Source organism: Pyrus communis, chromosome 11 (genome assembly GCF_041283825.1).
Source record: "Pyrus communis isolate YQ-2024b chromosome 11, ASM4128382v1, whole genome shotgun sequence".
Taxonomy (NCBI): domain Eukaryota; kingdom Viridiplantae; phylum Streptophyta; class Magnoliopsida; order Rosales; family Rosaceae; genus Pyrus; species Pyrus communis.
Window position 1 is genome coordinate 29,755,740 of NC_142575.1, and position 14,720 is coordinate 29,770,459.

Genomic DNA, 14,720 nt, shown 5'->3' on the forward strand with positions numbered 1-14,720 from the left:
ATGTGTGCCTATATATTGTAAATTCTAATAATGAATAAAGTAACACAGTATTCAACGTATTTCATTCTTTGATAAGCCCCTTATTTATAGGCTTATGATAATGGGGTTATCCCATACGTTACAAATGGTTGTATAATAATAGCACTTAAGAAATTAGTGGTCCATCCACCAGCACTAAGAAGCTACGAGTCCATCCACCCACATTTACAACAAATTCTGTAATTTCTAGATATTAATTCCTTACCAGCCTGATTTTGTTTTGACGAAAAAGAAAAAGCTAGATTCTGTTTGATGCTTTTTAAGAATATGTTATTAAAACACTGTAAAGTTGAGGAAAATCTTCCAAAACCCTATATATATATATATATGGTGTCCATTTCCTTTCTTCCCTCCAGTTTTCAATCACATTAATTTCTAGAATGGCTTCGTGGTTTAGTTTCATGATATCCTCTGTTTCTCTTCTATCTCAGCTGGTTATTATATTGCAACCTTGTAAAGTGCATGGTAATGGTGATGCAGGCGAAGATAAACAACTAAAGCTGTCAAATGGATGTGATTATTTTCAAGGAAGTTGGATAATTGATAATTCATATCCACTTTATGATTCATCAAAGTGTCCATTATTCATCGATCGAGAATTCGATTGCCTGAAGAATGGTAGACCAGATAAAGAATACCTCAAATATAGATGGAAACCGGCCAGTGACTGTGACCTTCCAAGGGAAACAACTTGTTTTCTTATCTGCCAATTTTTTCTCCTTCGAGACTAGCTATTTGATAGTCTTCTTCATACATATAAGGCATTTTAGCCAAAGTGGTCCCCAAGATTGTCACGACTTCTCATTTTGGTCCTTAAAATTTAAAATCGATAGAAGTGGTCTCTGAGATTGTCCACATTCAATCATTTTGGTCATTCTGTGAAAAATCTCTGTTTAATTGAAGAAAACGCCAGTTACCATCAATTTAATAGTGATTTCTCATAGAATGACCAAAATGATTGACGGTGAACAATCTCATGGACTACTTCTACCGATTTTAAAGCTCAGTAATCAAAATGGGAAGTCATAACCATTTTGGATAAACAGCCTACATAAAACTATTTGCACTGCATTACTACTGATTACACCTCTCAGAGGTAACCCTTTATTATATATCTAAGCTTCTAGCTGAGGGGTTTTTGAGTAAGTTTATTTGAGGAACATTTTTGTAAGGCTCATGGATATTGTATTTGAAATCATTCTTGCGAAAAACCGCTCAAATTCGAAACTATTTAATCACTCAGTTAAATGATTATCATTTTAGTCTCTCTCTTATAACATTGTGTATGTCTATTTTCTTCATTAGTATTAGATGTTTGAATGAAATAAAATTCAAAGCGGACCCAAAGTGTCCTCAAATAAAATTATATAATTTTCAATTAAATGTATCTCATTTATGCAATATATGGTGCAGATTCAATGGTGAGGACATGCTGAGGAGGGTAAAGGGGAAGAGGATCTTATTCGTCGGGGACTCTCTAAGCTTCAACCAATGGCAGTCACTTACATGCATGTTGCACACTGCAGTGCCCTAATCAAATTATACTCTAGATGACTCCGCATTTTCTTTGCCTGTGAGTTTTCTGCAGGCATACATGTCTACGATCTCTACTCTCAAAGAACTATGGGCGTTCATGAAGGCCATATCTTATACATTTCAATTACTTGGGTCTTTGAAGTATTAGATTACTAAATTTAATTAATGAATTTTCTTATCTGTGACTGAGCAACAATTATTTAGAATTTATCATTTCGATTAAAAAAATTTGAATTAAAATTGATCTTAATGTGTCACTGACCGGACTTTTATTTGTATCTTTGAATCGGGTGCTTTTAGGCTTATAAGATGTTAAGTATCAATTACTAAGAACTGGAGTTTGCAGGAATATGGAGTTTCTGTTACACTATCTCGAAATACATTTCTAGTGGATCTAGTCAAGACAGAGATAGGCAAGGTTCTCAAGCTTGAGTGGCAAAGCATGGAAAGGATACGACATGCTTATCTTCAACACTTGGCATTGGTGGCTCCATACAGGAAGCAAGCAACCGTAAGATACTAAATTACTAATCTCAGAAATTAATGTAGTTTTTAATATATTCATACTGTAAATTAGGATTGAACATTCGAATACGATTATAATTTATCAATGTTGATTCAATGCCTCATAACGTACATATACATATATGTGTGTGTGTGTGTGTGTGTATATACACACACACGGAAGATCTCAAACATAGATGGTTCGGATCGTGAAAAATATTAAGAAGTAGGCCTCAAAAAAAAAAAAAAATTATATAAAAATTGTGTAAAAAATGATGTCACAAACCTGTCCCCTATGTTAAATATATAATCATGGTTTAGAAAAATTATTCACATTTGTGGAAGTAGAACCTTACTTTGCATGCACTCCTTAATGTAAAAATATCGATATACTCAAAAGAAATAATTAATCTCTTGTTGTATTGGAGTTTCAGATGGGACTACATTGAATCAGGAGGTAAAATACTCAAGGATATGGACCGTTTGATTGCTTTTAGGGAGGGATTAACTACTTGGTCCAAGTAGGTGGACTCGAATGTTGATGCTAACAAGACCAAAGTTTTCTTTCAAGGCATTTCTCCAACCCATTACGAGTATGTTCTTATCATCTTTTTAAATCTCACTGCCAGGTACAAGTTTTTTTAGAAATATCAAATATCACGTCCAATAGTGTTGGTGCCACATAATTTATCTAGCACATTTATTTACTAAATAATGTGACAGTGTACATGTGAATTTTTTTTAGTAAACCTCAATGTATTAGTTTATGTGCTGCGAACAGGTCCTAGTACATTAATTATAATAATACGATTGGTTGGAAATTTGAAAAAAAAACAAATTTTAAAAAAATTATATTATAACACTTGATGTATCAAAACATATTTCTAACACAATGAAAAAAAAGTAAAAGTAACTAATTATTTTTTGGATACTGACAGGGCAGTGGAAAAGAATGGGACGACCCAAAGTCAACTTGCAATGGACAAACTCAACCTGTTAGTGGATCGATCTATCCAGGAGGTCCCCCATCAGTAACAACTGTGGTCAAGGATGTCTTGACTACAATGTCAACGCCAATAACTTTGTTGGACATAACGTTACTATCGCAATTACGAATGGACGGGCACCCATCTGTATACGGCCTCGATGGAAAACATGGAAATGATTGTAGTCACTGGTGCCTTGCTGGTGTCCTTGATTCATGGAATGAACTATTGTATGCTATTCTTGTGACTACTGACTAGAGAAGAACTAGGGCACGGCCGCACGGGATGTTATGGTGATTGGTGATGATGTCGAGTCATGGAAATCGTTCTCACTAGCTAGAGGAGAAGATATAATAATAAACTTAACTGTTAATTCAATTAGAACATGTAATAAAGTTCATATATGTAACAAAGTCTCAAAGTTTCCAACCGTTGGGGTGCAGTTTGGGTTGATTGAATTTTGGATCCAAATATTGCCCCAAACCGTATGTTATAGGTTGTGACAATTTAAAATCACAATTTAACCACAGTGCCTTGGAACCAATGTAATCAGTTCATCAATGTTGTGATTTAGTTTGGTTTGGTTTGTTTCAGTTTCTGATTTAACATGTGCATAGACTTGATGAAAATTTCAGAGCTCTATCAAAATAAGTATTAGGATTAAATTGATAATTCTAATAAGTTTATAAACCTATCCATTTATAAAATAAAATAAAAAAAATCATCATCAAACTATCAACATCGAAACTTAGATTTACAATCTTAGAAATCAAAATATTTAATCTCATAACTCAACCCAAAGTCTCAAGCTTTCAATCACATAACTTCAAGATGTTGATAGAATACTACAATACTAAAATAAATAATATCATATGCATATTTTTATAATATTATATGTATTAAATCAAAACCGCACACTAAATCCGATTTTGTATATGTATGTTTTATTAGGGTGCTGCTAAACCCATCCAATTGTTCTATTTTCTCACTTACATTTTAATGAAAATATTAATGACATATTTATCCTTTTAGGTGAAGAAGCGATCACAGTATCATTTTTTTAAATAAAAAATTCGGTGGTACAAGAGAAATTTACTTGTTTCCACTTTTATAGGAAACACGTATAATTATCAAGGATTTAAGAAGCGAGTGGTAGATGCGAGAGAGTTGTCTTCTTGTCTTGTATTCAAATACTCTTTTAATAATATTCATTCTAAGGCTAAGGTCACCTGTAATTATTTTTAGAAAAATATCACCCTTTTAATTTCATTTAGTGTGGATTCAAAGTACAGTAATTCTTCTAAAAATATGACTTTAGCCCTTAAAATTTAATTTTTTCCACATAAAATCTGACATAAGTTTTTGGGTAAATCTCAATTTATTACCCTCAAGTTTCGTGATTTTCAAAATTTAGTACATGAAGTTTTTTTCGTCTCAAAGTCATACCTAAAGTGTTAATTTTGAGACAGTCTCATACATCCGTTAGCCTGGCTGTTAAGTCTCCTGTTAACTATAACATGACGCCTATATGGACAATGACTTGGCGCCACGTGTCATTAAGGGATCCACTTGGAAATTAAAAATTCAAAAAAAAAAATTTCTCTCCCAAATTTAAAATATTAAAATAATTAATTAAATAAAAATATTAAAAAAAAAAAACCCAGAACCCTTTCATCTTCCTCACCCGACACTCCTCCATCCCCTCCACCCACCCACCGACACCCTTCTCCCTCCCTGATACCCACCCCTACCACCAAGCCTTTTTTCCTTCTCTAAAAACCCAGCCCCTTCCCTTCCCCCAAAGTGAAATCTCACTAATCAAACAGCCAAACTGTCGAGCTCATACTAAAAAAACACAGTAACTAATCAACACAAAACAAACCCCACAATTAATTTATATACCAAGCAACACAGAAGAGCCAAAAGATTCAACATTTAGTAGAAATTACATAAACCCAGAAAGCAAACAACCAAAAGAACAAACAAAACACAAAGATTAGCAACTTGAGCAAAATCCATGAATACCCAGATGGAGACATGACTACGAGCTGCTCGGGCTTAGGAATAGGGTCGTCATGCACTTTGATTGTGATGTTGCCACGGGTCCCTGAGATCCATCCGAGATTGTAGAACTGGCGGCAGAGGTCAGATATCAGAACCTTGTTGTCGCTCACTGTTTTGCCTTCCAAGTAGGCCTGCGACGTCGTACCGAGTTTCAGTCCGTTCACTGCCACTGCTACCATTGCTGGTCTAGAGAAAGAAACAATGAACCTATGTTTGGTGTGCTTCAATACTATGCTAAAATAAACTGTGAACCTCCGCTTTTGTATCCGAATACACTTTCGGACCGATTCGAGCGCGAGGTTGACGTTGCGGGATCTGTTTCAGGCTTCAACAAAGGCGTCGAGGGAGGATAGAAGAGGGAGGCTGACGGATTGGAGCTTGGCGTTGGAAACGGAAAGAGAAGACTTGAGAGAATCGACGTCGGAGAGAACAGATCGGAGTTCGTCGACGGCGAGGATGAAGTCTTGGTAGTGGACCTTGCAGAACTCCTCGATTTCGGACTCCTTGGATCCGGAGAAGTGGTGGAGGTGCTGGAGCAGCGTCTTGGGCTTCCCGAAAGTGAAGGCCTTGCGAACATTTGGGGTTTTTTTTGTTGTTCGTCGCATAGGAGAGAAGAGAGGGAGGGAATTTTAGGGTTTTGGGGGAAGGGAAGGGGGTTGGGTTTTTTGGGAAGTTGAAAAGGCTTGGTGGTAGGGGTGGGTACTAGGGAAAGGGAAAGGTGTTGGTGGGTGAAGGGGATAGAGGGGTGTTGGTTAGGGAAGACGAAAGGGGTTTTGGGTTTAAATTTGGGAGAGAATTCTTTTTTTGAATTTTTAATTTCCACGTAGACCCCTTAATTACACGTGGCATCCAGTTATTATGGGCGCCACGTCATCAGTTAACGGGAGACTTAACAGCCAGACTAACGGATGTATGAGATTGTCCCAAAATTAACACTTTAGGTATGATTCTGGGACGAAAAAAAATTTCATGTATTAAATGTTGAAAACCACGAAACTTGAGGGTAGTAAACTGAGATTTACCCTAAGTTTTTTAATTGAATAAAACTCATTGACTAGATTCCACATTAGCAAATTCATTAATTACGTTTCACTTCACATTTAAAAAATTTTGGATGCCTAAAATACCTCTATTTGATTTTTTTTTTTTTTTTTTTTTTTTGATAAACTGCATTTGAATGTTTGATGTACATAATTAATGCCATGCAGATGAATGGTATGGCAGAATTAATGATTTTACAACAAAAAAAAAAAATCATTAATGTTATAAATCATTGCCTAATATATAATAACATAAAACATGTCTACTATATGTTATTATACATGCTTAATTAAGTCAATAAAATTATATTTTACATATTAATGTAGGTAAATTATTTCACACATATACATATATATGCCTAATATATGTAAAACTCATGCAAAATAATTTACCTATAAAAAAAACCATTTAATTCAAATAGTGCACCTAATATTAAAATTTTAAAATGTTAGATAACTTTAAAAAAAAATAATAATATATCCAATATGTAACATCTCACATCGCCCAGGGGAGTGATCCTTAAATGTCTATTTCCATCCCTACCTGGCATGAGGCCTTTTGGGAGCTCACTGGCTTCGGGTTCCGTTGGAACTCCGAAGTTTTGGGAGCTCACTGGCTTCGGGTTCCGTTGGAACTCCGAAGTTAAGCGAGAAGGGGGCTAAAACAATCCCATGATGGGTGACCCACTAGGAAGTTGCTCGTGAGTTCCCAAAAAAAAAATCGTGAGGGAATGGTAAGCCCAAAGTGGACAATATCGTGCTACGGTGGTGGAGCGGGGCCGAGAAGTGATCCGCCCTAGGTTGGGATGTGACAATTTGGTATCAGAGCCTAACCCTGGTCGTGGTGTGCCGACGAAGACGTCGGGCCCCTAAGGGGGGTGGATTATGACATCCCACATCGCCCAAGGGAGTGATCCTTAAATGTATATTCCATCTCTACCTAGCACGAGGCTTTTTGGGGGCTCACTGGCTTCGGGTTTCGTAAGAACTCCGAAGTTAAGCGAGAAGGGGGCTAAAGCAATCCCATGATGGGTGACCTACTGGGAAGTTGCTCGTGAGTTCCCAAAAACAAAACCGTGAGGGAATGGTAAACCCAAAGCGGACAATATTGTGCTACGGTGGTGGAGCGGGCCTGGGAAGTGATCCGCCCCTGGCTAGGATGTGACAATTGGTATCAGAGCCTAACCCTGGTCGTGTGTATGCCGACGAGGACGTCGGGCCCCTAAGGGGGTGGATTGTAACATCTCACATCGCCCAGGGGAGTGATCCTTAAATGTATATTCTCATCCTTACCTAACATGAGATCTTTTGGGAGTTCACTGACTTTGGGTTCCGTTGGAACTCCGAAGTTAAGCGAGAAGGGGGCTAGAGCAATCCCATGATAGGTGACCCATTGAAAAGTTGCTCGTGAGTTCCCAAAAATAAAACCCTGAGGGAATGGTAAGCCCAAAGCGGACAATATCGTGCTACGGTGGTGAAGCGGGCTCAGGAAGTGATCTGCCTCGAGCTGGGATGTGACAAATTGGTATTAGAGCCTAACCCTGGTCGTGGTGTGCCGACGAGGACGTCGGGCCCCTAAGGGGGGTGGATTGTGACATCCCACATCGCCCAGGGGAGTGATCCTTAAATGTATATTCCCATATCTACCTAGCACGAGGCCTTTTGGGAGCTCATTGGCTTCGGGTTCCGTAAGAACTTCGAAGTTAAGCGAGAAGGGGGTTAGAGCAGTCCCATGATGAGTGACCCATTGGGAAGTTGCTCGTGAGTTCCCAAAAACAAAACCGTGAGGGAATGGTAAGCCCAAAGCAGACAATATCGTGCTACAATGGTGGAGCGGGTTAGGGAAGTGATCCGTCCCGGGCCGGGATGTGACACAATATGTGTAAAATACATGAAAAATAATTTACCTACATAATAACAAACCCATATATGCAAAATACATGCAAACTAATTTACGTACATAATAAATAAATAAATAAATTATTTTGTTTAATACTAATTTATCTATTATTTGTACATATAATAATAAAATGTGCCAAATATATATATATATATATATATATATATGATATTGATACATACAAAATAAAGATAGTTACTAAACCCACCCATTGTCTTATTTTCCCACACACGTTATAATCCCACCCACCTTAAAAAGTTAAAAAATTAAATTGTTATTTTCCCACCCACTATTATTCCCAAAAGAACCTTTAATATATACGTACATATGAAATTATAAAATTGTGTCACATCCCGGCCCGGGGTGGATCACTTCCCGGGCCCGCTCCACCACCGTAGCACGATATTGTCCCCTTTGGGCCCACCACGCCCTCACGGTTTTGTTTTTGGGAACTCACGAGCAACTTCCTAGTGGGTCACCCATCATGGGATTGCTTTAGCCCCCTTCTCGCTTAACTTCGGAGTTCCTACGGAACCTGAAGCCAGTGAGCTCCCAAAAGGCCTCGTGCTAGGTAAGGATGAGAATATACATATAAGGATCACTCCCTTGGGTGATGTGGGATGTCACAATCCACCCCCCTTAGGGGCCCGACGTCCTCGTCGGCACACCACGACCAGGGTTAGGCTCTGATACCAAATTGTCACATCCCGGCCCGGGGCGGATCATTTCCCGGGCCCGCTCCACCACCGTAGCACGATATTGTCCGCTTTGGGCCCACCACGCCCTCACGGTTTTGTTTTTGGGAACTCACGAGCAACTTCCCAGTGGGTCACCCATCATGGGATTGCTCTAGCCCCCTTCTCGCTTAACTTCGGAGTTCCTACGGAACCCGAAGCCAGTTAGCTCCCAAAAGGCCTCGTGCTAGGTAAGGATGAGAATATACATATAAGGATCACTCCCCTGGGCGATGTGGGATATCACAATTGTCTCTTAAAAAATATAACAAATAATATGTAAATGAAAACCACTAAAGTCTGCAAATTCAAATAGAAACGATAAAGGTATCCAAATTCAAAAGAATTCAACAACGACAAATTTAAAAATACGATGGACAAATTCAAATGACCTACACACAAATTATTCTTCTACCTTTTTAATGGAAACATAATCTTCTAGCTCTTCCGTAGAAGCGTCATCTTCTACATGTTCAATGAAAAAGTCATCTTCTAAGTCCATTGCTATTTTTTTACTTTCTCTGAATGTAAGGAGATGAAAATATGAGTTACGGTTTAAGGTAGACAAATTGTCTCCCATGCCTAACCTGTTTTTTTTTTTTTTTTTTTTTTAATTAAGAAAAAAAAGATAATTAATGTCCTTATTAGTCTTTTTGTAAATGGACAAATTTGTAATTAAAAAATTCATTAAAAGGTGGCTAGAAATGTAACATCCCACATCGACCAACGGAGAGGGGGTGATGTGCCTTATATGTACATGCTCATCTCCATATAACATGAGGCCTTTTGAGAACTCACGGCCTTCGGGTTTCATCAGAACTCCAAAGTTAAGTAAGTTCGGGCGAGAGCATTCCCAGGATGGGTCCACTAAAAAGTTCTTGTATGAGTTCCCAGAAACAAAAATGTGAGGGCGTGGCCGGGGCCCAAAGCGGACAATATTGTGCTACGGTGGAGCTGGTCTGGAATGTGACAGGAAAGATAAGACATTGGGGGTGGGAATAACATCACTCAAAATAAAATATCTACATAACAAAAGAATGCTATTTGATTCAAAATTAATTTGCTTACAAAATAAAGCAATGTTATTCGATTCGAAGCTAATTTACCTATTATTTGTACATATATCTTATAATAATAAAATGTGTCAAATATAGGTAATAATATATGAAAAATAAGTTACCTACAAAATAAAAGAATATTACTTGATTCATTATTAATTTACCTACAAAATATATATTATTTGTTAATCATAAATTTACATATAGGTAAATGAATTACTTTAACATGTATGTTAGTATTGTGCATATATATATTTGAACGTATAGTAATACAACATACATATAGTTAAATTATATATATATTGAACTTATGGTAGAGTGTGTGTGTGTGTGTGTGTGTGTGTGTGTTAGGGGTAATAGTATGTGCTATAATTATTTGTTCATTATAATTAAGAAGAGTAATAACGTTTATTGATTTGATTTGAATATTGCGGCATAAGCTATAAACATTTTGTAATAATAGGTCAATTACTTTTCTACTTGACAGTCTTTTTCAAATTTGGATTTTATTTAGATGTTTAGAATTAGATAGGTTTTTATCTAAAAAAAAGTTGTAAGAGTCTGTATATAAAGAACCCGTAATTCTTTTATCCAAAAAAAAAGTATAGTAATTCTTTTATCTTAGAAAAAAAGTATAGTAATTCTTTTATGATTAGATACTATTCTATAAGACAAGGATTTGTTCTTTAATCTAGACCGTTGAGGCATCAAATTTAAACACTTCCATGCAGAGAAGACAGAAACCCAGGGGAAGAAAAAGGAAATTAACAAATGGCAAACGGCAACTCCACTCATAAAGACCACACAGCCAGAAAGATTTTCAAACATTAAAGGAAAAAAAAATCATTATAAAGAGCGTTTCAGTATTCTCTCTGCCAATTAATTTATCAGATTTCCGAGAATCTGAAATGGCACTGTGGTGTTTTCACCTTCTTCCTCTACTTCTTTCTTCTCTTTTACCGCCATCGTCATCGGCTGCCTGTGATTTCTATCAGGGGAGTTGGGTTGTGGACGAGTTTTACCCACTTTACAATGGTTCAAGCTGTCCCTTCATTGGATTCAATTGCCTCAGCAACGGTAGACCTGACAAAGAGTACCTCAAATATAGATGGAAGCCCACTGCTTGTGAACTTCCAAGGTAACTTTTTTCTCTGATTCTCAACTAAAATAAGCTTTTACGTTCCAGAAAATGATTTCTGCGCACATTTTTTTTCCTTCTGCATAATCTTGTTTATATATGTTCGTTCACTTTTTTTTTTTTTTTTTTTTTAAATTTCTTCAATCCACGGGAGTGGGTAGAAGAGAAAAAAGTTTGTAGAAATCACTTTACTTCTAGTCCGTGTTCCATGTAGTTTTTCCACAAAGTTTTACTTTTGTTCTTGTTTTTCGATTGTAGAGAGTTTGGTGCATGTAGTCTGCAACTTGTTCCATCGGACATAAGTTAATTTTCTGTTTATTTCTTGTACAAAATTTGTCGAGCTAATCATCTCATGTATTGTGTATGTGACAGTTTTAGACAAAAATTAACCAAATTTGACGAAGGTTTTCGGAATAAAATAATCTACAAATCACAGAGAATAAATTGGGGACAAAAGAAAATATAAAGACGAAAGTGGAATTTTGTGAAAGCTACAAAACCAAAAACGTGTTTAGGCCTTGTCCTTTATTTTGGTTACTTTTTTGTTCTTCTGATTCCAATCAACGTTGATCACTCATTCATATCCTAACAGCTCATGTGAAATTGACACAGATTCAATGGCCAGGATTTCTTGGAGAGAAACAGAGGCAAAAAAATCATGTTTGTGGGGGACTCACTAAGCAACAATATGTGGCAGTCATTGACATGCATGCTACATGTTGCAGTCCCTAATTCTAAATACACCTTAACCCAAGCAGGGTCCCTCAACACATTTTACCTTGAGGTAACTCTAGGCCACTCAATTTCTTTTCACATCCGCAAGGGTTTTATAAAGCATTTGATAGCGTTTAGTTCTGCACCCGAGATTTAATGTTCATATGACTTTAAAACATTTGCTTGTATGAAAAACTTTAAATAGACTCTTTAGGTAGATCAATGACGGATCCATCTCGAGGCAAGGTGGGTTAGCTGACCACACCTCTCCTCCCCCCCCCCCCTCCCCTCGAAGATTAGACATCTTCCATGGAAGAGCTGCCCTCCAACAGCTCGATGGATTGCCCCTATGGGCACTAGGCAGGTATCTGCTAGCCTCATGTCTTTGTAAACATTGCTATAGGCATCTGTCTTTAAGCTCGTTCGGGTAGCATGCTCGTTCAAAAGTTATTATCGAATGACATGCTCGCTCGAAAGTTGTCGGCATCTGTCAACAGGCATGGAATATGACTTGGCAAATGACTCAGGCCTCAATGAAATGCCAATTTGCTTGCTATTTCATCCAAAAAATTCTTACTGAACATCCCCCCAACCCTCACTCCCACTAGTATTTCCTGGATCTGCCACTGAGGCAGATAGATTTTTTTTTTTCATGAATTTACCAATCAAATTAAATTTGTTTTATGTTTTGATAGGAATATGGAGTGTCGATTATGTTTCTGAAAAATGGGTTCTTGGTGGATTTGGCTTATGAAAAGATTGGCAAAGTCCTGAAATTAGACTCCATCAGTACTGGCGACCAATGGAAAGGAGTAGACATACTGATTTTCAACAGCTTTCATTGGTGGGCTCATACCGGGCGTGCTCAAACGTATGCCAATCTTCAACTCATGCTATGTTTTTAGACTATCAATTCAAATAGCATATTCATAGAATCGTGTCAATAGTTTAATTTTGACAGACTGAAAAGACAATGTACCAGACTATCTCCTAAAAGAACATTTCCATAGGCATACCAAATATAAGTTTAAATTAATCAATCATAAAAACTAATTTAGAATTGAATGATTTATGATTATTATTTTGTTGTTGCAGATGGGACTATTTTCAAGTGGGAGACAACGTGGTGAAAGAGATGGATCACATGGAGGCCTACAAGATTGCATTAACAACATGGGGTAAATGGGTTGATTCCAGCATTGATATTTCAATTACCAAAGTCTTCTTTCAAGGAGTAGCTGCTGTTCATACTGAGTAAGTTCTATTTTCAAAGCAATTGTTACACCGATATTTGATGTTATCAATTTAATAATTTTGTAACGCGTAAATTAGTAGTACGGTAATACCACTTGGTATTTTGACAATTGCACTGGACGAATTTTCCATACAAACAAGAAATTGTGCAGATTTACTAACATTGTATATTCCATTTTGTGGGCATGAAATCAATTATGTTTTAGTGGCAAGGAATGGAAGGATCCAGAAGCAGGGAGTTGCCTAAGACAGACCCAACCAATTCTAGGACCAACTTATCCAGGACCAAGTCATCCGGGAGAAGCTATTGTAAAGAGTGTGTTAAGTGGCATGGAAAAGCCTTTGTATTTACTGGACATCACATTGCTCACGCAGCTCAGAAAAGATGGGCACCCCTCCATTTATGCAGGTGAAGGTCCCAAATATAATGACTGTAGTCACTGGTGTCTTCCTGGTGCTCCTGATACTTGGAATGAACTTTTGTATGCAGCTTTGCTCTAGGAATTTTCTTATTTTTCTTTACTTAAATAAAATTTTCTTATGGATTGTTTGATAATAATAATAATTAGTATTGTTATTATTATTATTATTATTGTACGACTGATCGCATTTCAGCCTTATTAACTTACATCGTTCGTTATTCTGCACTATAAGCTCTCATAAATTAATAATTTGTCAATTTTGTTTAAAAAATCAGAAAAGAAAAAGAAGAACAAACGGATTACAAACTTCGAATATTATTCCATTAACTGAAAAGAAAAAAAATATTAAAAAAATAATAATAATAATAAAATACATAAAAGTGCTAACTTTTCCAAAAAGTTTGTCAACAACACATAAAACAGAAGGCAAAGTCTCCCTTTTTATTTCTTTATTTAAACAATTAAACAATTAATCACAAGTCCATCACATTAGTTGCCAGAATTTATTCATCCATAATTAAGAATAAAGGAATTCATCGGCTCCATTATTATAATATACTGTATATTCATGATGATCCAATGCCAATGAAACCCTAAACCCTAATCAATATTATGCCTTTCAAACTCAACAGGAAGCGCAGAACCATCCAATGCCAGCAACCTCTTCCCGTTCTCAACCAAAACACCAACCCACGTCGCTCTACAATCAAATTTGCAAATGGGACACGCCTCATAAGGACACCACAACAGACTGTAGAGACCATTCCCTTCTCTAATAATCTTATAGTAGTTTCCAGTCAGATACCCTTCATTTTCGTCTTCTCCAATAAAAATTAGTCTCCTTTCGGTCTCTTGGCCTTTCTCCTTGCTTCGCTTCCACGCAGTTGACTGCACACACCGCAAACGTGATTTTTATGTCCCTACCCTCCTTCACCACTGTTTCAACTTCTGCGAATGGCGCAAAGGTCACCGGAAAGCCGTCGGGACCTGAGAGGTCTTCTTGACCTACGTAAAACGGGCATGTTCCGTTTCTACGGTCGATCAAACGGCCGCCATTTTCGGTAACGGCAGGCTTGATGTAGTACTCAACCCCACGTTGAAGAGGTTGTCCGGTTGTGTCGAGCACCGGAGAACCTGCTGTGTCATTTGATGTTTGGGCTAGGGTCGATATGGCCATCATTAGCAATGTGAAGCTAAGGAAGCTTGAAATAAATTTCATAGACATCATTTCGATCGGTTTAATTCAATTGATCTCATACAATTGCAAAAGCAGAATAATTTATGCTTAGTAAGTTTTCTTTAGAGCAGTTCCAGTGTGGGAACCCTCTCTC

General features: G+C 37.2%; 1 protein-coding gene and 2 pseudogenes across 2 annotated transcripts; 2 read left to right on the plus strand and 1 right to left on the minus strand.

Annotated features, from left to right (window-relative positions):
- The first annotated feature begins 420 nt into the window (after positions 1–420).
- LOC137743932 (protein trichome birefringence-like 38) lies at positions 421–3,582 on the plus strand (annotated as a pseudogene). Its single transcript, XR_015953480.1, has 5 exons — positions 421–718; positions 1,450–1,612; positions 1,922–2,086; positions 2,514–2,672; positions 3,023–3,582. The product of XR_015953480.1 is annotated as a protein trichome birefringence-like 38 (transcript).
- A 7,017-nt stretch (positions 3,583–10,599) lies between these two features.
- On the plus strand, positions 10,600–13,612 carry LOC137743771 (protein trichome birefringence-like 42). The gene is made up of 5 exons (XM_068483712.2): positions 10,600–10,999; positions 11,612–11,783; positions 12,409–12,584; positions 12,809–12,967; positions 13,174–13,612. Exons 1-5 carry the CDS (start codon positions 10,770–10,772, stop codon positions 13,466–13,468), a joined length of 1,032 nt encoding a protein of 343 aa, XP_068339813.2. The 5' UTR covers positions 10,600–10,769; the 3' UTR covers positions 13,469–13,612.
- A 262-nt stretch (positions 13,613–13,874) lies between these two features.
- LOC137741537 (kunitz type trypsin inhibitor 111 pseudogene) lies at positions 13,875–14,685 on the minus strand (annotated as a pseudogene).
- Between the last annotated feature and the right edge of the window lie 35 nt (positions 14,686–14,720).